The 26,291-nt window shown below is 43.9% G+C and overlaps 2 protein-coding genes across 2 annotated transcripts in view; one reads left to right on the forward strand and one right to left on the reverse strand.

Annotated features, from left to right (window-relative positions):
• Nucleotides 1-2,279: 2,279 nt before the first annotated feature.
• On the reverse strand, nt 2,280-14,698 carry LOC135400351 (quinone oxidoreductase-like protein 1). Its single transcript, XM_064632184.1, has 10 exons — nt 14,538-14,698; nt 13,613-13,690; nt 13,282-13,405; nt 10,507-10,575; nt 9,944-10,125; nt 8,279-8,440; nt 6,077-6,229; nt 5,771-5,876; nt 4,575-4,620; nt 2,280-3,542 (listed from the first exon to the last, which is right to left on the reverse strand). The coding sequence occupies exons 1-10, from the start codon at nt 14,619-14,621 to the stop codon at nt 3,443-3,445; spliced, it is 1,104 nt and encodes a 367-aa protein (XP_064488254.1). The 5' UTR covers nt 14,622-14,698; the 3' UTR covers nt 2,280-3,442.
• Nucleotides 14,699-18,336: 3,638 nt separating this feature from the next.
• Nucleotides 18,337-26,291, forward strand: part of LOC135400352 (moesin/ezrin/radixin homolog 1-like) — a 40,077-nt gene continuing 32,122 nt past the window's right edge. Inside the window, exon 1 of the mRNA XM_064632185.1 lies at nt 18,337-18,435. The gene's annotated coding sequence lies outside the window, so the exon portion shown is untranslated. The remainder of the gene's footprint in view (nt 18,436-26,291) is intronic.

The raw sequence follows: 26,291 nt of genomic DNA on the forward strand, positions 1-26,291 counted from the left end.
CTGCTGTGGTGCGCACAATAAATACGTGCAAAAGCACTGCTGATTAAGCATATGCAGATTAAATGTGCTAATTAAATGACTAGACAGAGGACAGTAAACATGAACCCTCTGGGTTACGAAATATTGCTCCAAATAACCGAGTCACCAATAGTGATAATGTATGGAGTCTGAAGATGAAGAAATCCCAAAACACATATTGTACAACAAAAAGATCACTTAAAATCCTGGATGTCTTTTTTTCCCCATACTGTTTTATAGTTTATGACCTTCAGTAATAATTCAGTAAATGCTTAGAGCCTGCAATACCTGCTGCCGATGCGTAATGCCCAACAATAATAATCACGAATAAACTGTAATGCACAATAAGTAAGTTTTCATCCTTTGTGTTTCTGAAAGGTGGATTATGGATATCACTGTGTATGACCTGTTGGCTTAGAATTTGTTGAAATATGGCAGTCGCCAGAAAAAGCAAAACAGTGGCAGGAAATCGAAGCACGCACCTATTGATTACCGGTGCAGTGCGCTAACCAAGTACACTACAGCCTCAGAAACGTTACTTTTGATCATGCTCATAGAATTTGTCTTTCTGACCATTTATGTGGGCCAACGCTTAAGAAATTTCGTGTCACATTTTGGTATTACAGTATTGTGTAGGTGAAGCTCATTAAAAATTAACAGTTTAATGAACAAAATAGATGTTCAATTCCTTTTACTAATAAAATTAATTAGTCCAAGGGTAACCAAAATAAATCCTACGCCCGAAATCTCGCGGCCGGACTTCTTCGATGGAAAGAATCAAATTGTTTTCTGTTCCCTTTTTGTGCAACTAATCACTAAGTGGGGTGAGGTATGTCAGCTCTGCAGCAGCAGGTGGGCATAGCCCCAAAAACATAGCTACATGTAAATACTATGATAATACAATATAAACATTATACATATAAACATTGTACACATTTCAACTCCCTCCGTGTGACTGTGTTCAGCTATCACCATGTAGGCGTGGCATGCACCACTGCTGCTGATTACAAACGAGCAATATTATACGTCAAAAACATGGCACATATAATTGGCCATGACAGGGAGGTATTTCGAACATGTAACAACCAGGAACTGCCATTACTGATGCCATCACATTTATACTAGCTTCTTTTGGCATTCTCTACCCCTGCTATTGCTATGGGACGGTGCAGTATTTATCTGCGACAACCCAAGAACAAACAGTGAAAGGCAGTTCTATGTGCCATGTCTACAACATAGTGCAGCACACATGACGAGAGTTGCGCTCCAAATCTTGACACAGACTAACAGACATTCACAGAGTAAATCCTGAAGAGGTGGCACTGGCATGCAACACTGTCCACAAGCAGCTAGAGACAATCAAACTGTGCTACCTGACATAAAAGAAACGGACGTGAAACTACACAACTTTCAGCTATGAGAGCTTATATACTCACACTATACAGGGTGGTCCACCAACCATGATAGAAATTCATAGTAAAAAAACGTAGGCCCCGGAGAGACATGCAGTCAAGGGATTTTTTTCTGCCAATAACTTGCCACATATTGGTAACATTTTTATTTCATTTCAATTGATGGAAAGTTAATTTCTTGAATTGAAATCCAAAATTTCCCAAGGCAACCTAATGTTTTCTTTGCGAAAATGGGTTCCCCGTGGTCATTTTACTCAGTATAGCACATAATCCCACTCGTAATGCAATGGTAATTGCCAAAATAAATTCGCCGAAAACCCGTGGAAATGAGCCCTTGGCTCCGCCTCTTTTATGACTGCTCGTAGTTTGAGCGCAAAGCTGCGAAAAAATGAGGTTACATTGTCACGCCACACGAGGGGGAAAAGGGTTACAAGCCTTACCCATGGAACAAACACGCGCGGTGAGTGCGGGAATCAGAGCTATCTTATCAAAAATGAGGTCACCCGACAGCTTGTAACCCTTTCCCCCCTCATGTGGCGTGTCAATGTAGCCTCCTTTCTTCGCAGCTTTGCGCTCAAACTACGAGCCCTCAAAAAAGAGGCGGAGCCAATGGCTCATTTCCACGGATTTTCGGCGAATTTATTTCGGCAATTGCCATTGCATTACAAGTGGGATTATGTGCTATACTGAGTAAAATGACCACGGGGAACCCATTTTCGCAAAGAAAACATTAGATTTCCTTGGGAAATTTCGGAGTTCAATTCAAGAAATTAACTTTCTGTCAATTGAAATGAAATAAAAACGTTACCAATATGTGGCAAAAGTTATTGGCAGAAAAAAATCCCTTAACCACACATGTGTCTCCGGGGCCTACGTTTTTTACTATGAATTTCTATCATGGTTGGTGGACCACCCTGTATATACACTATACACGTATATACTGTACACCACAGAATACAACGTGCACCCAGAAAAAGTTTGAGGTAGGTGAGTACTTCTCTCACGCTTGTGTAATGCAGTGGTATCGTCAACATAGGCTATCCCGGGAGCCTGTATGAACGCATACATAAATTTTTGCAATAATATCGTAACTTTTTAAAACTTTCTTTACTTTTTTTACCAACTTTTTTTACTTGTTTTAGGTGAAAAAGTGTGCGAATTATGCGCGTGAATACGGTAGGTAGAATTCAGTGAAGACAAGACATTTAAACAACCTTTCATGTTTTTTTTTTCTTCTTCAGAGCCAATGGGAAATTACTTTCTGAATACCCGTTGTATTATTAGAGCCTGAAGTTTTAGGGTTTAACGTGATTCTTCCCCAAATTTGCACCCCGAATTGAAGGTTTCACCTCCTCAGGGTGAAACCCGATTTTTACCCGGCAAATTGCCCTCACTAAGATGTCTGTAGGAATACACACTAACTTGTTTGGCAGCAAATGCAGTTACATCACCGTTGGTACCAAACCAGTACAGTTAGTTTGAGTAACTGAGCCAGATTTCTCTACGAATTTAGTATACAGGGAGTTTTTTCACCCAAATTCGTACGAACGTGGAGCACATGTTTATTTACCCGATTTTTACCCCCCGAATTTAGAAAAAAATATTTCCCAAAAACTTCAGGCTCTATGTGTTATACATTTTAGAAGTTATGACTTAGCTTTACATAATATATTGATCCATGAAATACCGTTCAGGCATCATTTCTTCCATCACATCCGACTTGTTTGTTTCTTCGATTTGTGCACTCAAACACTGCTATCTTTTTATGGTAACTGACACTTTCACAATCCTAACCGCTATCTTACCACATACAAGTCCAATGTTGTGGAATATTGCAGGTGTCACAACGAAGTTGTCCTCACAAACTTTTACGTTGTGTGCAATTATTGGCAAAGAGCACGAAAGCGCATTTTTAAAGCCAGCAAAAGTCTGGTGTCCAACTCCAGTTGTTAAATGCTCACGTTGTACTGTAACATCTTTCCTGAACCCAACGAATGGCTCAGTACGAGTATTTACTCCCAGGTGACGACCACTTTACCCACCCGCTCCTGCGGCAGCCGTTGGAGGGCCTCAGGCACTGCCTCAAAGGCCACTGTGTGATGAATGTTTGGCCTGCACAGACACAAAAATAATGAGAGAGGAGGAAACAGTGTCATAACGTGGTGGAAAGCTGTTTCATGTGTACCGGATGCAACACATCTGAGCTTTTCAGTTTTATAGTTTACTACCTTGTGCACCCATTTCATGGTTTGTTCGTAGTAATGTTTTAATGCGCCAAGTAAACACATGCGTTCTTGTCTGACTTTTTACCCTTCTGTGCATTTTAGTTCTGGCCCTTTGTAGCGTATTCGACGTAACTATAACGCATCCTCCCGTAATAGTAGCATTCATATGCCCTATGATGTGTTTAAACGTGAATTGTCTATAGTCAGTGACAACATAAGTTAGACACTTGATTCTGCTCACACACAAGAATCACTCCGCGCGTGTAAATGTAGTGCGGTGCGGCCAAGTGGGGACTGGGGGGAGATAGAGAGCGGGCACTGCATTGCAAAGCGGTGGCGTCGTGCAAAGGCTGGTAGCCAATCGCAGGAGCCTTCCACGGATGAGTGGGCGGTCTCAATTCTAGGACTTAAATTGTCACTGAATATGGCTAGGTGCATCAGGTGCACTTGGTTCCTGATTGTTGATTTTTTTCTTATATTGCTATAAGTTGTATTTGAATGTTTACAGTGCACTATCTAGGTAGTAGGATTTTCCACTGATGGGCACTTTAAAATAAATAGTGAAGGTATTTTAGTTCCACTGTCGTTCGACGGAATACATGACAAGAGCAGACGACGAACGAGATAACGTCGTTCTGTAACTGGCCAATGATGACACGCCTTTGAAAAAAGGAATGCCACGGGCGTCTCATAGAGTTATGGGGTGTCTCAACGGCGCCTTTCCTCTTATGTGCGCCTCCCTCTCGCTCCTCCGCTTACGGAGCAATGTCACGCTGCTGGATCTTCTGCCGCCGCGGAGGCAGACTAACTAACACACTAACTAACAGAACTAACAGCAGCAGATCATATTCACAAGTGACAGGTCCCCACACCACGGCCCATTCAAACGGAAGAACAATGTTTAGTAACACACATGTACCTTATGACAGAGCTCGACACCTTCTCCATGATGTCCATGAGGATGTCTGAGTAGTGTTAAGTCAAAGAACACAAGAGCCACTGAAATAAAGAAGGTACGGTCGCCAACCGATAATTCAGTGTTCAATTTTTCGAACAAAACGGTTGGCACCGGCCCCTTAGAGCCAACTCTGTGTCCAATAATTCGAACCATTCCTCGAAGGACATGCTTGATTATTCGTACCTATCTCGCTTCAGACCCGCATGGTTTTTGGGACTTACTGTCTCCCGAGCACCAGATATACAGCAAAGCAATGCGCTCCAGCGCCTGATAGTTTGTACTACGGTACAAAACAAATTAATTAATTCATTAAAATTATTCCTGACATGATGCGTGCATAGAAGAGGAAGCTTATTTGTGCGCCACTGAGACTGAACCCTCTGCTTCAGATGTGGTGCAAGAGATTATCTTTCAATTTTTGAGTATCAGAGATACCAGAGCAGTGAACTGAAACGTTTTTCAGTTTGTTTCCCGTTCCGGTTCAGCTCCAGAGTTCACATATACCAGTTCGATGAACCTGTTCAGAGGCTGTAAACTGATTCAGAACCGGTTTGAGGTTCCAATATGCTACAAAATTATAGGTAGCCACTAAAAATGATACCAGATCTTTCAGTTATGTTTTTTTATGCATTTATTTCCGTTTTTCGACCGACAGGACTCCCCTTTCATCCCTTCCCCGAGCAACGTGCCGCCAATCTAGGCTGGCAGACCGATTGAATCCTTGCATCACCCCTCACTGCACAACAACCTGAACCGAACCACTATCCCGAACCAGTAACCGAAGTTTTTAGATCGGTTCAGTTCTGGTTCAGTTCCAGCTAAAAATAACGGTTGATTCCAGTCTTCAGTTTCAGTTCTGAAATTTTTTTTCTGTTTCTGACTGAAATGTCAACGTCTACTTCAAGTGAGGATATCCGTAACAAAACAGAAATAGGCACATTTGGTAGAGGCGAAGACGCAAATTCATCGACGATTGAGACTAACGTGACGTCACCGTTTGACGCATATGCAAAAAAATATGCATCTTCACAAAACTCTGCACTGTAGTGATAATAAATGCAGTAAATGGCCAACTAAAAGATTTCTTACTTTTGTAAGTGCAACATACCTGGAAATCTTCACGCAAAATTGTTAGTCACAGAATACAGCAAGGATACGTAAGTAGCGCCCCTGTTGGGTGGAGGACAATGTCCAGGCTTGCTCAAAAAGAAACCCTACGGAAGCACATTTCATGAACAGCATCTGGGAGTGAGGAGGGTCCAGCTGCACAGGAAACACATTTCAGTTTCAATACACCCAAATGACCCCAAAAACACCGAATATCCCCTGGTTGTATGAATAACGTCCGATGGATATCCGAGTGACGTCCATCGGACATACGAATTCGTTAGGACATCATTCGTACGTCCTGAGGATATTCAGTGTTGTTGGGGGAGAGTGCACAGCTGCTACTGCTACCCCACCTGCAGGTCTCTCTTTGAAGTCACCCACCGTCCCCCCACTGCCAAGCAGGAGATAATGTCATGTTTGCTGGGGAGGAAACGATCGCCGAAGGTGTCGCCAAATTCAGAGACGCCGCCGTCAACCACCAGGTCCACTCCGAGACCTGCAGATTCCTTCAGTGGAAAAAGAAAACAAATAGAAAGATGGTTAGTGAGCAGTTACAGAAGCACAATGCGTATTTTGCTGAATGCTTACTCTATATCGAATTGCAATAATTTTCTGTCTGTGTTACACATGAATCATGAATCACAATCATGAATCTGCTCAGAAAGCCATCTAAAAAATTTTCCATTCCGAACGCGTTGTGGAAGCAGGTAGCTTAACTTGATGATTAACACAAAAATTTTCTCTGTAAGCGATATTTTTCGTAGAAAATAAAAAGACACTTGAACATCGCCGCGCATGCTCCCGCTCGACTAGCTCTTCAAGGTTAAATGAGGAGGAGAAGGAAAAAACGTCATTGGTGTCGTAAATGAAAAGTGGGAAGCGGCGACCGCGCTTCTGTCTGGCTCAGTGCTGCCCGGTTTTCTTTTCTTTCTTTCTCTCTGTTTTTTTCTTTTCCCCTGCTTTCTCTCTGTCAAGTGATGAATAAGGAAGGACCTCTATATTCCTGCTCGTGAAACCCCAGTTCTCGAAATTCATGTTCTCGTATTGCCAACTTTAGGATGGGATGGATTCATGTTCTGGAAACAAGGAAAACCAGGGAAAATGCTGCTTCGTAAGATGATATGCCGTGATTAAGAACATAACATCACTATTTAACCACTCAAATTCACGGGTTTTCGATATGTGTCCAAGTCGTGTTAGCGAACGAAAGCCACATTTTAGCATCCATTTGGCTTAGCAGGGCGGCATGTTGGTTAGTTTATTATTAGGTTAGTTAGTTGGGTGTTTGCAATGTTATGTCTGGGTTAGTCACAGTTCGCCATTGGCAGTTTCCCGCGCGCGACTGCGCATTTTATAGTCAGATAACATTTACGCTAGTCACGTGTTGTTTCAGTGCACGCTGATATGTCGACAGGCGCAAACTTAACGGCGTTGTCGGTCACTATGTGGTGACAAAACAAAAGGCGCCGGGCATGGATGAACTCAAACTTGCGTGTTTGTGTCGTTTAGCTCGATGATTGGTATGTTGACCATAAATTGTGGTGGTTTTATGACACTGCTTGGGTATGTTGGTGTGTAACCCAGCCAATGGATGTTCAACGCCTGATACTGCGATGTGCCGGCGACGCCATATTGCGATAGATTTCACTGGATTGTATCTGACAACGTATCGGCAAGAACACTCCTCCGGCTGAATGAGACATTAACTGAATGGCTAGCAAAGTTGCTAGTCGAAGTGACGGGCAAATTAGCGACCATAGCGATGCAGCGATCATTTTGAAGCGTGAACTGAAGCAGCGCTTAGTGCTGCACTGTGTTAATACTTATTGCCGCCAACAACAGTACAACAAACAGTCGCCATGATAACGAACACAATACGAAACACAGACATGGACAGAACAGCGTTCAAAGTTTATTTTCATAATCCTGAAGTTTATTTTCATAATTCACCTACTCCGGAAGGTCGCGGGAGGGAACGAGGTCGAGCGGGGACAGGTTGACCTCGCAATCTCTCGGCCTAACCTTGAATGGTGTCTGTAGACCAATGTTTTTTTACTGTATCTGATAAATCAAAGAAAAAGCAAAAAGAAACTTCTTCCACTGCTGCGGCAGGGTTTCGAGTGGAAAATAGCAGACAACGTTCCTCTAAACCAACCAGCGGCTCCACTTTCCAGACGTCCAAATGACGCGAGCGGCTCGACGGCTCGTTCCAGGCATTGCCACCGTTGCGCATGGTTGTGATTTTCGAAATCGAATTCTGCGATATTTGTGCATCTGTTGATAGAATTACTTCGCATGGTGCATTTTAATAGGCATATGAACCGCTTGGTTTAAAAAAAATTGTGGTGATTGAAGTGCTGTCGCAACCTACCTTGCTAATCTTTTTGTCTGAAAAAGCGCTTAGATATTAAAGGAGCAATAAACAGGTATACAAGGTGCACTTTTTTCTAACGTATGTGACCATCCCTTCAAACTGATTTTCAATTTTTGCACAATTTTGGACATTAGCACCTTAGGTGGAACGTTGCAGTGTTAAAGCAAAATAATTTAGTTACCTGCATGCATGCGGAGAATAAACTGTTGGAGGGCTCCTCATGATTGTTGTTGTATCCCATGGAATAGTTGTTGTTTCCTCCAAGATGTATGAGGCATTCAGCCTGACTTCCCAGGCCTTCCAGATACAGTCTTTCATCTTCTGTGCTCCATGTTGTTATCACCTGTACCCAGTTTTAATCATGGATGTAGATAGTACTATCAGCTACACAAATACAGTCATGCCTCATTGATATGGACACTTTCGTCCCCGACCAAAATCGCCCATAATGCGAATCATCCATTTTATTGGATACCAAGGAAATAACAAAAAAAAAATGAAGGTTTATTGAAAAAAATAAACAATAAAAAGCTCCCGAATTAGCTCCCCACTGCTTGGTGGTATACTTGGTTGTACATCGATTTCGGCTTAGCGAAACATCGGTAACAAGTAGAGCCTGGTGCTTATCACAACTGTCCTCAAAGAGTTGAAGAGCTGTTTGTAGTCCTGCCTGAGCCATAACAGATGGCTTTGCGTTGCTCAAGTCGTCGAGGCCACAGCTTGACAAGTTGCCTTGACAACTGTACCGCCTCTGTTCTTGTAAGCTGCTGACTGACTGCACTGTTTAACTAAAGGCACTTTTAACTAAAGACTCTTTGCACAAAGGTCAATTGCCACTGGACGTGTTTGGAACAAACATGATGTCACACAGGATTTTCCAGATCCTTCGTGTCCACAAGTAACCCCCTTTCCTCTTATAGTTCTTGTGGACAGCTGTGAAGGAGAGGGCATAATTCCCTTTGTACAATGGAACATCCTACTTCGAAAAAATTACATCCAAAAGAAGAGAATTGTCCGAAAAATTAGTTTCCATATTAACGAGACAAAAATGCACTGAAAAAGTTCAGCTCAGTAAGACATGTTTTTGCCCGCCAGTTTGCATCATCATCATCACTTCAGGTAATACTTGGAACCCCCCCCCCCCCCCCCCCCCCTAGAACTGAACTCACCAAGGTACCAGGTTCCGATACCGGCACCGGAATGCTAAATATCCTCAGCAGGGCTGCTCAACTTTCCATGCTCATCTAAAATATCGTGTTTCACAACTCCAGATATAAAACTCGATTCCCCCCCCCCCCCCTTCTTTTCTGAAACTACATCCCAAAAAACACGAGGCACTAAATGTACTAGTACTGCTGTGAATGTACTGCTGTGAATGGAAATTTGCTGTATTCTGCTGTTTTTCTGCTCTGCATCAGGAAAGCAGCAGAATTTTTACTGTACTGCAGTTTTAGTGCAGAAATACAGTAGGAAGGTGTATTTCTGCCACAATAATTTCAGCAAGAAATTCTGCTGAATTGTGAGGTATTCCGCTGTTTTCAGTGCTTTGCAGCAAAAATGTGGCCAAAATGCAGCACAAGGAGCAAAACACAGCAAAAATGCAGCAGACTTACAGCTTACATTTTTGACAGGGCTCGACGACCTAAGAAGCTGATGTTGGAAATGCTACAGTTCCCACAGTTGTGTGGTTTTCACTTGTGTACAGCAGGATGATGGCTTGGGCTAAAAGCTTTCTTTCTGTACCGTTTTCAAGTTTCTGCCACTCGAAATGTTTAATAAACCCTTTCCTTGGCACATAAATACAATGTGCGCGTTATTTCTGTCAATCCAAGGATTATGGTATTACCTTGGCTCCCCAATGATGAGCCAGCTGAACGGCCAAAGCTCCAAAGGAGGAGGCACCGTCCAGAATGAGAGCAGTATCTCCGCTACTTAGACGGCCCAGATAGTGGAGACCAGTGTAGGCCCGTACAGCATCACCTACGCAGCCTGCTGCATCCACAAAGCTGACTCCTTGCGGCTTTATTGCTGCAATTGCGAGAATGGGTAATTACTAGTTAGTACATATGAGTGTTGCAATATATTCATGTCATTACATGAGCATTTGTAAATTGAATATTGCCACAGAAGCACTTGGACAGCAGTTTCACTGCAAGTACGGCTTGTCAGAAGGCATTACTTGTGGAACATTTGAGAGGGTAGCACTAAAAGTCATGTACAGTTCAAAGCATACTTAACAATAAGAGTTTCATTAGGGTAGGTAGGTCGGGGGAGTGGGGGGGAAGGCAGCCTGCACCTTGTTTTTTGGGCAACGATTAAGTGCTAAGTGTTGTGCTGCCAGTCTTCTAGTAAACCATTTATGAACCAGGCTGCAGCAACTGGCAGAAGTGAGTACTGAAAGGCACTTACTGACATCATATTCATGAAGAGCAACATACTCTGAGCAGCCCGACTGGCCATAGTCAAGTGGAATTATCCCTATAAAATAAAAAGAAAGGGAAGTTTATGAAGTGCTTCAAAGAAAATTGTCAGGACAGAACCAGCACAGTCATACAATGGGTACCCACAAAGTAAGGTTCCTTCTTTTTTTCTTTTCAAAAATGTCGAGGACTAGAATGCCCTTCCACCAGAATTATGTCCCTCATACCTCTTACGAGCTGTGTCGATGGGATAAAAACCTTCTTGGCATAAGACAGGGATAGCATAGGATAGGTATAGCATGGGGATAGCATAGCATAGGAATTTTGTTTTTGTTTGTTAGCATGTGTGTGTCGTTTATGATGATTATAGGTTGTTTATTTGTGAGCCAGATGAAAATATTGGTCAACTCTGTAAAAGCATGATTGTACAAGGGTCATTCAAGGTTGACTGAGACTTTCATTTCTTTAAATACAATGGAAAACTATGTCAGTTATGAAAGTATATTCACCACGTGCATCTAGACACTGCTGCCGTAACCACTGCAGGACATCTTTCTGGAGGGCTTCATTTGCGTGGGACGTCTTACCTCCAAGGTGCTCTTATAAGAGACCCAAACAAATGGTAATCGCATGATGCTAAGTCTAAGCTGTAAGGGACATAGGGCAAAACCTGCAAGCACATTTCAGCCAGGGTTGCTACCATCGAATTCACCATGAGAAGCCGGGGATTGTCACGAAGAAGAATTAATTACCCTTCCGGACAACATCCCAGGCATTTTCTTGCGAATTGTGTTTCGCACGGCACTCTCTATCACGGGGGATGCTTTTTTCAAAAGTTGATTATCATCATCATTCTACGCGTTTTCATGGGAGCTGTTGCTGTCGTCTGCTACGGTAGTCGTACGTCCGCTTCTGCGCGTTCAAATTTTCATTGTCCAAACATGGTGTAGATCTTGCTGGCTCATGAGTAGCACCCGCAGCAGATCGTGCGGACGGGCTCCTCATAGGGGTTGCCGATTATGACACGGTCGTTATCATCTAGTAGGTTGTGATTCTCACACACTGTCCCCAGGGTTGCCAGATTTGGCTGCTGTGCACCAAGCTGAGCTACTCTCTCGCTGTCGTGGCGCTGTATTGTGGATGATGGAGACTTAGCTATTTTCTGGCCACGTTTATAGATGCTTCTTCGTGCTATTCGTTTGAGACTCGCCAAATCAGGACTGTTTTTGTCATGCACTACATAACGTATGTTTCGTTTGTGCTGAGTCTTTAGCACTTGTTAAAGAGTCCTTCATTCCATATCATACTATGCCTTCACACCACTGACTACAGAAGTGACTACATACAAGGGAAATTGGCTACTTCTAGCTACTGTCTCATGGCTCGTTGGCAACTTTTCAGCTGGGATTTTAAGCTGGCAACTCTAACCGTCCCTTGGACCGCGCACAGCAAATACGAGAGGTGGAGGGCTGCTCTATCTAAATCTCTAAATGTTCTATCTCTAAATGTTCTAAAATCAAACAAGAACACGTCACCGCCACCACACTGTCTCAAAGTGGCATCCGTGACCTTCCAGTGGAACAGATGAACTTGCACGTGTTTTACGATGGGTACTGCAGTCTGGCAGCACCACTATTTACAAACGGAACCTGCTTTGTGGATGTGCCCAGGTGCGGCCTCAGAAATGAATCTTCTAAAGCTCTTTATCTTCTAAGGTTCTCAAAAAGCTCGGTCTCCTGAAGCGCACCTTCAAACGCAGATACCAAGCTCTTGGCCTACCAAACTCTTGTGCTCCCAATTCTGGATTACGTCTCAGTTGTTTGGGACCTTCACACCGACAGGGATGCTAAGACACTAGGAACAGTTCAGTCAAGGACGGTTAGATTCACCACGAAACGCTACGATAGACATTTCTCTCCATCGTCCGCCCGTGACCCCTTAAATCTAGCTTCCCTTAGCAACAGGCAAACTCTGGAAAGACTCAGTATCTCTATCTAACAGTTCATGATGAGATCAACATTCTGTCTTCTTCCTATTTTAGTTTCGCACAGCCCTCGTCAATACGTAGTGCGCATCCCTTGAACACTCTCTCTTCACGCGTTGATGTGTTCAAGTATAGCTTCTTTCCTCGCTCAGCTGTTCAATGGAACTCTATTCCTGGTATGATTAGGGAACTACCTATCTCTTAGTGATTTCACCAGCAATGTACGCCTACTCCTACTCACGACCTACTCGATTATAATGACTATGTCACAGGCACCCCTTCCCCGCGGCGCATTTGGAAGCTAGCGGTGGCGCTACTCATCGGCCCGGTTACTGCTTCCTCAACTTCTACAATACTTTGTACTTCAGCTTACCTTAGTATTTTTGTACAAGTGGTGGATATCCCACGGAAGATTTTTCATTCCAAAGTTGATTATCATCATCATCATTCTACGCGTTTTCATAGTAACTGTTGCTGTCGTCTGCTACAGTAGTCGTACGTCCGCTTGTGCGCATTCAAAATTCAAATGTCCATTGTCCAATCGTGATGTACAATCTCACGGGCCGATGTGTAGCTCAACCTAGCGGATCGTGCAGATGGGCTCGTCATAGGGGTTGCCGATTATGTCATTGTTGTTATAATCTGGTAGGTTGTGCTCCTGCTATAGCTTTTTGCCTGCTTTTTAAAGCTCCAGTATGTATAAATAAAAAATAAATAAAATAAACGTCCTGGATCTGCCCTTGGATGTGCCTCGTCACTTCTGAGAGCAACGTCACTTACCGACCACCTCATCTCCCGGTTGAAGACTGCTCACTGTTGGGCCAACGTCTACGACTACTCCAGCCACCTCACAGCATACCGGGAAATTTCTCTTCGGGTTTGCCTTGTTTACCCGGTGTAATATCTGTAAAATAAGATAAACAGTATGGTTAGTAAAGCATGTCAATGCCTGTTGTGACTGTTGCAGTGTGAAAGCTCATTTCCTTCCTCCATATCATTCGAAAAGTCTCATCTGACAACATTACTCTGTTAATTACTGCACACATGAGAAACGGTGTTCACATCATAGATACAACATTCCTCTAATAAAGCATGGAGACGTTCACATTACCAGGTCTTCCGTTTCAGAGAGTGCACAGGCTTTAACGTTCACCAAGATGCAGCCATCCTCGACTCTTGGGATTGGTGCCTGAATACAATGAATGAAGAAAATCTCGTCTGATGGACACTGAATACATTGGCTGTGTTGCATAAAAATGACAACTTAACCCTTTCCCACGCCTTCACGTTAGCTTATGTCGCTCAGTTTTTCTCTCTCTTTTCCATTTTTACCCCGTTTGTAACTTTGAAAACAATTCGTTGATATTGTGTGAAAGAGGCTAGAAGAAAATATTAAAATTGCCACAAAAATTCGAACCACTGCTTGGCTTTTCACGATGAGCAGTTTTTGTAAAAGGCAAAACAAACGCAGCACTGGGGGTGTTAACGCTTTTAACAAGATGTACAACCAACCAGTGGAGCCTCATTTGTCTTTTTTTTTGGGGGGGGGGGGGGTTCATTGTCGTAGCGCGTAATTGGGGAGGGGAGAGGAGGAAAACTAATGTCTAACCTAGCGGGGGGGGGGGGCGATTCCCCCCTTTGCCACCAGTGCAACCAGCGCAGAATCTCACTCTTCCTCGTGCAGTTTTGGCAAGGTAATAGTTCCCGTTTCAGGATAATCTTATCTGCGCCCACGGACGTACAATGCTTTCCAGCAGATAGCAAGCTTAGAAAGTAAAGGTGAAGAGGGGGTGGTGACAAATAAGCTGTCAATGTTCGCTTCCGGTGTCAAGGTTCGCTTCAAGCACGGTGTGACGGGTGTGATTCGCCGCGATATGTTACGACAGCACATGCCTCCCACTGCATCATTTTTCACAAACACTGTTTCGAATTCAAAATCGTCTCATTCGGCGGTCGCGGTTGTCCGAATTTGTCTTCCTCGCCGCAGCAATGCAAGAATGTAGCTACTGGCTACATTACGAGAAAGGCCAACATACCTGCTCTTCGACGACTACATGCAGCCGCTGCCCCTCACCGATTTCTTTGTACAATGTTTTCATTACTACTTCTTCCGATTTCATGAGTGGGGAATGACAACAACACGCACACAACCGAAACCACTACATCTCTCCAGTCGCCAGTGTTGCCAGGATGGCCCAACATGCGCTATCACGTGTCGTGGTATCGTTTTCTATTCGAACTGTTTTATTGACCCGCTGGCTCTGTGCACATTAGTACTGATCGATTAGTCGATTATGTTTACTCTGTGTTGGCCGCAAGATTCAACAACGGCTTTTATGTAGCTGGAACTGCGTAAGCTGTGTAGCAACTTTTAGGGTGCGTGAGTGCGTGACAGTGGTTTATCCAATCGCAAGGGGCGGATCGAGTCACTGGTTCGTACGCTTTCACGTCCCTTTGTCAAAACGAAAGTGCTGTTAGCCAGAAAAATATTTCAGGAGAAAGAATGGCATAAACAGAGGAGGACCCACAATTTTACAGCGACAGCCGTTATGGGCTCAATTTCGTGAAGATTACGAAAGGAAAGTTAGGTAGAAGCGAGCTGGTGTGGTGAAGATTGTCCCGTACGTCGCATCGCTGAAAACTCTTCTCTCCCTTTGCGCGAAATGAAGCGAATTAACGAGAAAAAGGCGCGCGATGCAGATTGGTCATTTCTGAGATCGCGTTGGTTGTGACATTGGCGACCGTGCCGGCTTCTTGTCGCCCGCAGCAGCAGCGCAGACGGTACATCATGTGCATGCGAATGTGAATACCGGCACTATATGAGCCGTCCTAGGAAGTGTACGGAAGAACTTTCTGCGAACCACAATCGACAATGCGAACCACGCACGTAGCGACAAGCGAGCTAATAAAAAACGCTGTTCGGTGGTTTGATGCAGGGGCGGATCCAGACCCCGGGCTTGGGGGGGGGGGGGGGGGTTCTTTGTTGAAGCGTGTAGTGCGTGGTGGGGGAGAGGAGAGAGGGAAATCCTATGTATAAACTGACGTTTTGAGGGGATCATCGTCCAACCCCCCCTCCCCCCGGATCCGACTCCGATTTGATGCCTCGGTAACCAGCGTAACATCCGCCAGGTTTCCTGATGTGGGGGGGGGGGGGGGGGGATGGTCCTGCCTTGGACAGCATGCTATTATACTACCAAGGTCAATTGAAACTCTATGTAACGACAGAGATTGGAGGGAGGTCAGGTCATCCACCCCCATAGGCGGAGAGTTTTGAATCTGCCGGAGCCCCCCCTTTTCATGAACACAGCTCATAGGGTGTCGGGAATTCCGTGTTGCGACGTTGTGAGGCAAATTTTTACAGGATTTTCATGATGACTCGCATGAAACACGCTCTTAGGATATTCCTCGAAATTTTCATCTTGAGTGTCAGATGGGTAGACTTCCCGGAGGGGGCGTGGCCCCCCTGCGAAATTTCCGGGGGAGCTCAGGCCCCACCTCCCCGCAGTCGGCGCCTATGTCCACCCCCCTAGACCAGCCCCTGGGCATAAACGCGCGCAGGCAAGCAAGTGGACCATCATAGCGCGTGCCCGAAGCACTATCGAAGCTACTTAGGACGGCGGTGAGTAATTTCCTCAACGTTCGTGCAAACGGGCCCAGCGGTAGGCGAGGTTACATACAGGACAGCCACACGACAGCTCAAACCAGCAAAACTGTTTATTTGACAAACGAGACATCAACATATAAGCCGGCCCTTAGTAGCGATGTAACGTTGCCCATCGCTCAGGTCGGGAGAGGTTCTGCGGGAACGAAGGTGGAGGATTTCACATTGTTCTCCCTATCCCAAATGCATTATCAAGTGCACGTTTTTTTTGTGTGTGTCTGTGTTTTTTTTTTTTTTTGGGGGGGGGGGGGTGCGATTGAGCCGCCGCCGAAACCCCCCCCGCCCCCTACTACGCGGAATAATAAACTACCCATTTCATACAAGCAGGGACGGATCCAGACCCTCGGTTTGGGGGGGAGGGGTTCTTTGTCAGAGCGCGTAGTGGGAGAAAGGGACATCCAACGTATACTGTAAAAAGCGGTTAATTTTAGCGGTTAATTCGCGAATTCGTGTGGAAGCGCGTTTCGGGAATATTTCGCGGAATCGCGAATTCGTGGAATCGGACGGAAGCGGAAATCGCGGAATCGGGGGTTCATGACACTGCCAGCAATAAACAACGAGAATTAGCCGGCCTGCCGGCTGGGTTATAGAGGCTATAACCGTGAACTCCAGTCCCGTGACAATGACATATACGTGCTGGCTTTGTGAAAGCAGGTATATGTAATGCCAAGTGATACAGTACGCGGCCCGGGCCGACAAAATACGCTAGCACCGCGGGCCGGGCCCGGGCCGTTAAAATACGCCACCACCGCGGGCCGGGCCGGGCCCGGGCCGACAAATATGTTTCCGAGAGTCAGGACCGGCCGGGCCACGCAGCTAATTCCACACAATGGAGATGCATTAGTTCAAATCATCATGCGCTTGCGTCATTCCTGTGCGTATTTGCAAAGACAAGCAAGGGATACTGCATTAGGCACATGATTCGACCCTCTAGAACATTCTGAAAGCCACTTTACATTGCTCGTCACTCCTCACGTATTTCACAATCACTTGGCAAAGCTTGGTGAGAGGGGTATGGACTGGGAGAAGGAGTTTGTCGACAGCATCCTCTACCTCCGCAAAATCTTGACAGTGTAACGATAACGCCCATGCCCGTGTACGTTCTGGATTTAATTTGACCTGGTGCGGTTATGGTGTTAAACCGCCATCACTTGTATGTTTGTCTTCTCTCCTGATAAATTTACTGATAAATTTGTTTGATAATCGCCAGAAACGCGTACGTCGCGGCTGGAAATACTATGCCGGGATCTACATTAGATTCCGGGCCGGGCCGGGCTCTAGTCACTGGGTCACCGGGCCGGGCCGGGTCGGGCCGCATAAAAATATGAAGGTCCGGGCCCGGGTTGGGCCAAGCCATTTTTCGATGCGCCCGGGCCGGGTCGGGCCCGGAAAAGTCGGCCCGTGCAGGGCTGTAATCTCTGCAACGAGATCCTCAATACTTATCGGGGTCAAACCAAAAGTAGCAGGTTCAAATTGTGATTGATTTATTGATTGATTTTTAAAACTCGAATTGTGAAAATTATGGACTTCACAGCTTTCTTGAGGGATAATTGCTGGTGCAACGCGCGAGCGTGTCGTCACGTGGCACCCTTTCTGTGGAGTATCAAAAAATCAAATGAAAAAGGAACGTCTAAAGAGCTGTATGGCATTGCAAACAGCTGAACAGCGGTATTTGAGAAGGCGCACTACAAGTTTTCAATTGATATGCGGTTCTAAAAAGCTTGACCTGCGCGAGACGACCGCCGACAATATGCAGCCGGTTTCATTCGCATACCATGTACTAGTCTTACTAGTCTTTTGTAAAACTTGGTTAGACTACCATGGGACACCTTGCACAATGTGAAACATATGTGTAGGTTTTCTCTCACAATGGTATTGTGGATGTGGTCCAGTACGGCACTGGAATTATATTTTCTCGCGCTCCCGAAACCGAAACCTATCATCCCAGAGCCGGCTCCACCGGCCGATGTTCGTCATGCTCTTCTTTGTCTTGGTTGTTTTGGTTGTTTTTCAGCGTTACGGCAATATAACAACTGTTTATGTCACTCCTTTTTTTGTGTCCTGTTTATAAAATTGAGGGAAAAGCAGTTTAAAAATGGTCGTGAAATCGCGTACGTGAAAACGTGAAGCGTTGACAAGCGGCAAACACGGAAAGCATAAAGTGGGAGTTGTCGCGCGCATGCGCGTTGCCACACCCTGTAGACGGCCATCTTGCTAGAAAAGTTGTCGCCGCTGGCGTATCGTTGATACTGTTCTCTAAACACATTATTCTGGTGAGTGGTTCAACGTCTTAACACTTTCTACGGTGTAGGTAACGACATTAGGACCCTATAGTCCCTCTTTTGATAGTTAAAATGGTCCAAAGCGCACAAGAAAAGTGTACAGTGACTTTTTGAACTGCATGACGTGGTTGGAGGGACGAAGCTGAGCAAAGTTTGTTTTCCGTGTTTTCGAGTACCCGTGACTTCACCGTCCACGCGCAGCAGAGGAATTACGTGTAGTTGAATTAGTGAAGACTACACTGTATTGTTAACTTATTCTCTGTCATCGTTCATCTGAGTGAGTACACTCAGGTTTTTCCTGCGCACCACGATGTGTTCGCGACGAAAACCGGTTGCATCTTGTAAGCTGCTAAGAAACGTTGATTTCCTCTCAAATTCTCGCAGTTAGTCTCTCTTTTACTATAATTAACACAAACCGACATATTGTCTGCTTTTACTGCGTGCGGGAACAGGTCCGACGTCCAATTAGAGGCGTTTTTTTAGTCCTAATTCGTAGGAATTTTAGGCGGGACACATTGAAAAAGGGCCTCGCCACCTCAGGCACGACTGCCGGCACAGTGGCCTCGTGATAAGAATGTGGTATTTTGACGAGTACTCGCTCAGGAATGTCAACAAGTTATTCCGCATATAAGGCGTAGGTGTTCACATGCGGCCGTAGCTCGTCGAAGAAAGGCGCGTGAGGGTTTTTCCCCCCACCGGCAATTTGATTTGTGGCTCGATTTGTGCATTTATAACCCACGGCTCCAGTGTCCTGCCGGCACACCGTTCGTTCTGTTGCTTTGTATGAAATATATCTGGGGCGTTCGTGCGACTTTCCTTGGAGACGGCACACTATCAGCAAGCCGCCGGTTACGCTGTACGGGGGAAAAAAAAGCACGCATCTTTGGACTTTTCCTCATAAATGTGAGGTCATGAGCGCTGCCGGAGTGAGCGGTCATACGTAATCCTCTATTATTAACACACCGTAGGTGACTTTGTGACTTAGCAACGCGATGCGTACCGTTAGAACGGGTAACTTAGTCGGAAATATGTTAAGTCCGTGGTCGCGGAATTTATGCAACTGCGATTATTCCATAGTGCGGGTATAGAGCAATAAGCTCTTTTTGGGGAGTGAGGTACGGGCTTTGTAGAATGTTTTCATACAATGTAGGCGAACTCTTGCAGACAGTCGTACTGTTTCAGGAAAGCGCAACATTTACTGCTATAATCTTTTGGCATGAGTAGGAATCCTTTGGTAACAGTTTGATGGGGAGATACGAAGTTTTCCTCATAAACGTGTTCCTGTCTCATCATTCATATTTTTTTTCCTTACATAAGGAGGGGAAAGCTGTGCATACTATAGCTTTGTTAACTTTGAGACAGTTATTGTTGAGTCACCAGCTTATTCACAGTTTCTGTGGAAATTCGTGCGAGCATTCCACAACGTGTTAAGTGGTCTTTCACACATCAGAACTTCAGTTAAATCTGCCTGTATCTGGAAAATGTTTCTTGCTCCCACTATTTTGTAGAGTCCTAAACTATGCACTGGCCTTATTGTAAGCCCACTACGCCCCCTCCTCTAGCGTTGACAGTTGCTCTATTTAAGTGCTCTACAAACCTCAGTTTTGTTATTCTCCCTAATGGGTGTCATGAAAAGTATGCTTGTATAATATTTTATTGCCAGGATTTTTGAAGATACACAGAAATCACACGCTGAGGTTATAAAATTGCACTGGAAAGAAAAGTCTGGTAGCGCTAATGCAATACTTGTAGGAACTCAGGTTGCATACCTTGGAACTGCAATCGGAATTGGTGGAAAATGTTTGAGGTTAATACGAATAAAAGAAGCTGCACTTCTCAGCTTTCCGCAAACTTTCCCAACACATATGTTACCTTGCTAATTCTGGTGCTACTGTAATGCAGCGATGGTACGACTAATACCTGAGGCTTACGAAAGGAAAAGATATTCCGAGATATCGAGATAGGTTTTGTAATCGGCAGTAAAAGCAATCGCTGTCGTAAAAAGCATCGTATGGTCATTTGCAAACGACATGCTCACGTAGATTCATGCTTGCTAAGGCGGCGACACGAATGAGCTTTCGGCACTGTGCATTGTACAGAACATTCTTTTCAGCCCCATATATTCCTTTGGGACCGCAACCCACGTGAAAAATGTTTGCAGTTCCAAATGGTTTGACACAATTTTCACTTTAAACAATTTGCGTACGACATGCTCGAAAGTAGAATTTTTCATAAACCACTTCTGTAACTGCAAACATTTTTCACCTAGGAAAGCTCTTGGGTGTCCCAACTCTGTTCTAAACGTCTCTAGTGTTTCATCCCGCCTTTGCTGGATTGAGATGACGCATCGGGTTAGATTTTACAACTCCTCAGGGAAGGTATGAAGTGGAAGAATGAAACCTTGAGAGTACCTTGAGAATAATGTGTATCAGGGCACCATCACCTGGCATACATCCAGATCTCTGCGGCTGTGAGTACACCAAGCGATAGCTGCCGTCCCATTCTTCATAGCTCTCTAGTTTTTCTAAGAGTCGCCAGCATAGCCTACCTTTCTCTATATTGTCCTGTTTTTTTTTGTGCAGGATAGTGAAGTTCTTTTTGTTGATTTTATTTCTTTTGTTACATCCCGAAGGGCTTGCAGCATAACGTAGGGGAATCTGACAAGGAAAATATGAGGGATGTACCAACCAAATCCTCGAATCCTAGGCAGGGATTCGAGAATCCGAATCCCACTGCCCAAGGCGGCGAATCAACTGTTTCAAATCCTCCAACCATGTTTTCGTTTTCTTTTTTCTGAGTCTGCCGAAAGCCTGATTTGCCGGCGAATGTTTTCTTGTTTGTTTGTTTCCATTGCTCTGGACTGAAAGACTTCAGGCAGGAACTCTTTGTTACAGGTTTAAAAGTAGCATAGTTTTGCTTTTGATTGTTTCTTAGTTTTATGGAAACAATTCAGACTTAAATTTATGTACTTCCTGTAGTCGATGAACAGCATGTTAAATAAATTTACGTTTAAGACAAAGTATATGGGTATGCTTTCTCCCAAAAGTGAACTATTATTTAATTTGTTTTTCATTAAACAAAGATATCATACTCTGCCTCAAAGTACTTTTCAGTATAAGTGTTTTCCCCTGATTTTTTACACTGTTTTTTACGAAACGATTCGTGGATTCGCAGAACCTTCCTTGGATTCGGAAAATTCTGGATTCGTCCCATCTCTAGAAAATACAACAGCCATGTACGAGTTCTGATTATAATGACTATTATACTGCTCAGAAGGAAAGTCTAATACAAAGTGAAACGTAAAATAGAAGCGGCCTATCGACATAGCTTAGAAGAAAGCGAAAAAAATGTACAAATGGGAAATGTCACAAGCAAGCAAGTATGACAAAATACAGCAGTATTGAGAATGGATCAGTTGATGTAACTGCGGAGGGTGTTGAGCAAGGAAGAAAGGTTCAAATACATATGACCTGGGGAAGGTTCACATTTCTGGGGATTGTCTAAGAGGGCCCATGGAATGTGCTGGGTGGATATGTGGAATAGGTGGCAGAGGAGGACGGGAAGGCTAAGGATTAGATCTTCTATCGTTGCATCCTTTGTGAGGCAAGCAAACATCAGTTCGAATTTCCTAACTGTTAAGATCCAAAGTGCACCAACACCTCACTATTTACCTGCAGGTTGCAAAATATGCAAGGGGTTGCGACAAGGTAATCCCATGTAAACATGAAAAACTGTGCTTCTTACCGACGTGAACCTGCATTTAAATTTTCACGGCATAGAGGGTAATAGAAACGGAGAAAATAGGGGCACCGTTAATACCGAAACTCGTGCAGCGCTGACATCACAGTCACACGCTTAGGGCTGCCAATGGGAATGGACGCAACTCTGAGCTCTGTGACGTCTGCGCTTTGCTCGGGAGTGCGTTTGAGGGCTTGTATCTCGACGACACGTAGAAGGATAATCTTTTTTTTTCCTCTGTGTTCTGGTGTGCAGTACAATGTGTCCACAATGCAGTTAACCGCATCCATGAAAGTGTCTCAGCCCCTTTAAGTATTTGTCCCGAGCCGACTCTCATTTCTTTGCATCTTTTTTTGCATCTTTTTGCCGGCTTAAGTATCCTATCCGCATTGTAATGATTGTTGTCAGAACGTAAGCACTTCGTCTTGGTAATAAGGTAATTTCGAACACAATTTGGAGTGAGGACTGCCTTTAAAAGGGACCAAATGAGGGATGTTTGAGCACGTGGTGGAGGACTTGTCGAAGTAATGGGCTTGGGGCGTAGCTTCATCTTTATCCTTGTGCCAATTAATTCCACATTCACCTGACAATATTTTGTAGTCTAGTTTTTTTCCCCAATCTCTGAATTTCAAATGTGGAAGTTAGTCTCCACTAGCTTGCATGCTTCTTTGCTACTTTATTCATTAAATTAAGTTTTTATTCATTTGCTTTGCTCTGAGGTAAATAGAAAAGTAAATACATGGGTTTGCGTTGATAGCTTAGTCTTCAAGAGTGATGTGGGCATTGGTATTCGGATTGCCAGAACGGCTGCTTTTGTATTGTCCCTGCATTGAAGCATTGAAAGAGTTGTAAATTGTTGTTGAAGTTTATTTCAAAAGTAAATGTTGTCATGTTGGATGTCACGTCTACCACCATGTTTGAGGGAGGATGATGCGAACACAAGGGGAATTAGTGGATATTGTATTTCACCTTTTTTCAGACCGTTCTGTATCCGGATGTCTAGCATGCTGGTGTGATTTACAAACATGCGTAGGCGTTTTCCGGATTAAATTTCTCCTTGCACACGTGCCGAAGGCTCTGCAGCAGTAGCTAGTGAGTGTTTGTGGATAAGGATGTGGATACTTGTACATTGTGCAAAGTATTTTGTTACAAAAACAATTTTTTTTTGTGATGGTCTGTTGGAATCGCAGTTCGTGAATGAAGCCAATGTGAATACTTCTATGTAGTTAAGTGATGGGCAAAGTACCTCAAAATTGTACTTAAAGTAAAGTACATTACAAATTTTGAGTATATAGCGGGATGTTTCAACACCTGGTAGAGATAAGCCGTGAGGTAATTATGTTTCGATTGTTATCTTTAGAAAACATTTAGCGAGGATTTTTGCCATGTGCTAGTTACAAAGCATGGATAGCTTACAGCAGACTCATTAATATGAACTGAAAGAAATAATGTTGCGATAGTTTTGTGATTGTATTGCCTATGGGGGTACTTGAAAGGAAAGTACCAAAGAAAAGTACTTTAAGTACAGTACATAGTACACAAATGGAAATGTACTTTAGGAAAGGACTCCCCATCACTGATGTAGTTTGCAGAAAAAAATGGCCACGATAACGTACTAGGGTTACTACATACTAGGGACGTACTAGTAAGTTTGATTTCTGGTATAAAAAAGTATGATTTAGAAGATATGCCTTAGTAATGAATGCGTTTCAGTGCAGGAGCTTACTGTGCATAGGAGCATAGAAATGGGAAACGAACGTGTTTTGGTTTATGAGCTTAAGATATTTTTTCTGTCTGCTCTCTGAGATATGAATCTGAGGTGAAGGCATGTATCACAGAAAAGATGCACGCACAACTACCTTTTTGCTGCACAGATTGAAATACATTCCGTGAAACAGTAGAAACCAACATTCCAAACCCAATATTCCAGAGAAACCAACGATTGTTGGCTTCAACCGTTTTACGGAATGTATTTCAATCTGTGCAGCAAAAAGGTATTTGTGCGTGCATCTTTTCTGTGGTACATGCCTTCACGGCATGCAGGATGTAGCACATGGAATTCGAGGGGGCAAACCTGATGCGATGCAACAGTCTTTCAAAACTTGCGTAACAAAAAAAAAAAAAGTGTTGACGAAAGGTCACTGAAGATCAATTTACTATAATCTGTTTGATACGAAGTTTGCTGTACAATTGAACCTGTGTATGCAATACAGGAATAAGTCGACTTATCCCCTTTTTACTATTCTTGCTGCAATGACATTTACATACCAGTATGTATACCTGCCAAAGAAAATTTGGGACCGTACTGCAATTTATTGGCCAGCTACAGGAGGGTAAGAAACGGGAGATGCATCTGTGTCAATGGGACGGACAATCAGATCAGGCCCATTTTTTCAGTTTGGGATTTTTTGACTTATCCTCCTTATTGCATACAGAGGTTCAGTTAGACACAACCTGCATTTGTCTACCTTTGAACTGCTTTTACCTTAGTTGCTCGCGTACCCATCAAAACTCTGATCATCGTATCGCTTCTAACTGCCTTGTCCTAGTCTTTCTGCTTGTCAGGCACAGGGTGTTTTGTCTCGATCTCTCTCACTCGCTCACGTGTATTCACCGGTGCTAAGGTCACATTTACCCTTGTTATTAGTTTACGTCCCAAGTCGTTACGGGCAGTGTTTTACTTTTCACTTATGAATCACACAATTGCGAAGTAACCTTGACAGCTCCTAGCCTTGCGGTTGCAGCTGTTGTATTCTGGCCATGTGTACACATGAGCTGTGTGCGCCTGGCTAGCATTTAATGGGCCGAGGACTTTATTGTCACATTTGCTGCATGGAAGGCACGAGTGAAGTGACGTGATAGATGTGTTTGTCTTTTCCGCCTGTGTCTTGCGTTTACGAAGGCACTTGATCTCCTTTCTGGATGCAGTTCCCAGAGGTAATTGTTGGTGCATTGCTAGGTTTCTGTGTAAGTGTGTAAAGGAACGTTAATACTTCAGCAGCTCATTGCAGATTCTTAAGACAGTGCTATCTTCCCAGCACTGGTGTGTTTAGTCCTTTTAAGAACTGTATCTCTAACAAATACTAGTGCTCGTTCTGGTTTGTAAAGAAATTGTTTGTGTGAAAGCACTATCACTGCATAACCATTTCCTTATCTCAGCGATAAGGGCATGTTTTTCAAGTCTCCCCCTTTTTTTTTGTTGTCATGATATCAGTTGTGTCTGCCAGAACATGAACCTGTTCAATCCAATTCTGGGTCAATTTGTCTAATTCAGTCTTTTGCAAAGATGTAACTCAGTCTTTGGGATGACATATTTGCGGGTCAATATTAAATTTGAAAATATGTAGTCTTTAAATCAACTCTCTTTAGCTTTTTAGTAACCACATTGAACTGAGTTTGAAAAGCTCTATTTTTATTTTTTAACTTCAGACGTCTGCTTGTTATAAGGAGTCTTCTATAACGTCGCACTGCGGAAATTATTGCTTGCATTATGAAGACAGCGCAGGATGTTGTGTGTGGGACGTGGAATGCCGTTGCCTTCCGTACTCCTCTGAGCTCACAGGAAGTGCACAGGGGCTGGAATTCAGAAAAATGGGGCAATAGGTGTGTGAGGGGAAGCTTCAAACTATTTCAGGTCGTCGAATGGCACAAATCAATTTTACCTGCACTTTTATTTGGGCTAAACTGGTGACTGGTTCGAGTAATATGACACAAAAATTCAAATGAAGTATAAGGTAAACGGGACATGCATTTTGGCCTTTGATGATACAATGTTAAATGTGCGCTGTGCTCCTGCAAATAGTATATTTCGAAATGGTGTCTCATTGGTACAATCTGTCGAGCATCAGTAAATTTTTATTCCTAGCGTTATAGTCAGTGTTCGTAGTCTCAAATTTTTAAAGTAGAATTTCCTTTTAAGTTTGAGAGTTGAGACTTTCTGATACGCTACGATTAAGATGTGCCTTGCATGATAGTTCCTGCATTATTTTATTGCTGTTTATTACAACGATTACTATTTATTTTTATCTGACAAAGAACCACATATGCTGTGCATCATGATTTCTAGCAGGTGAACAATTGCACTTGCATGAAATGCTGGCCTATAGATT

Source organism: Ornithodoros turicata, chromosome 7 (assembly GCF_037126465.1).
Source record: "Ornithodoros turicata isolate Travis chromosome 7, ASM3712646v1, whole genome shotgun sequence".
Lineage (NCBI taxonomy): Eukaryota > Metazoa > Arthropoda > Arachnida > Ixodida > Argasidae > Ornithodoros > Ornithodoros turicata.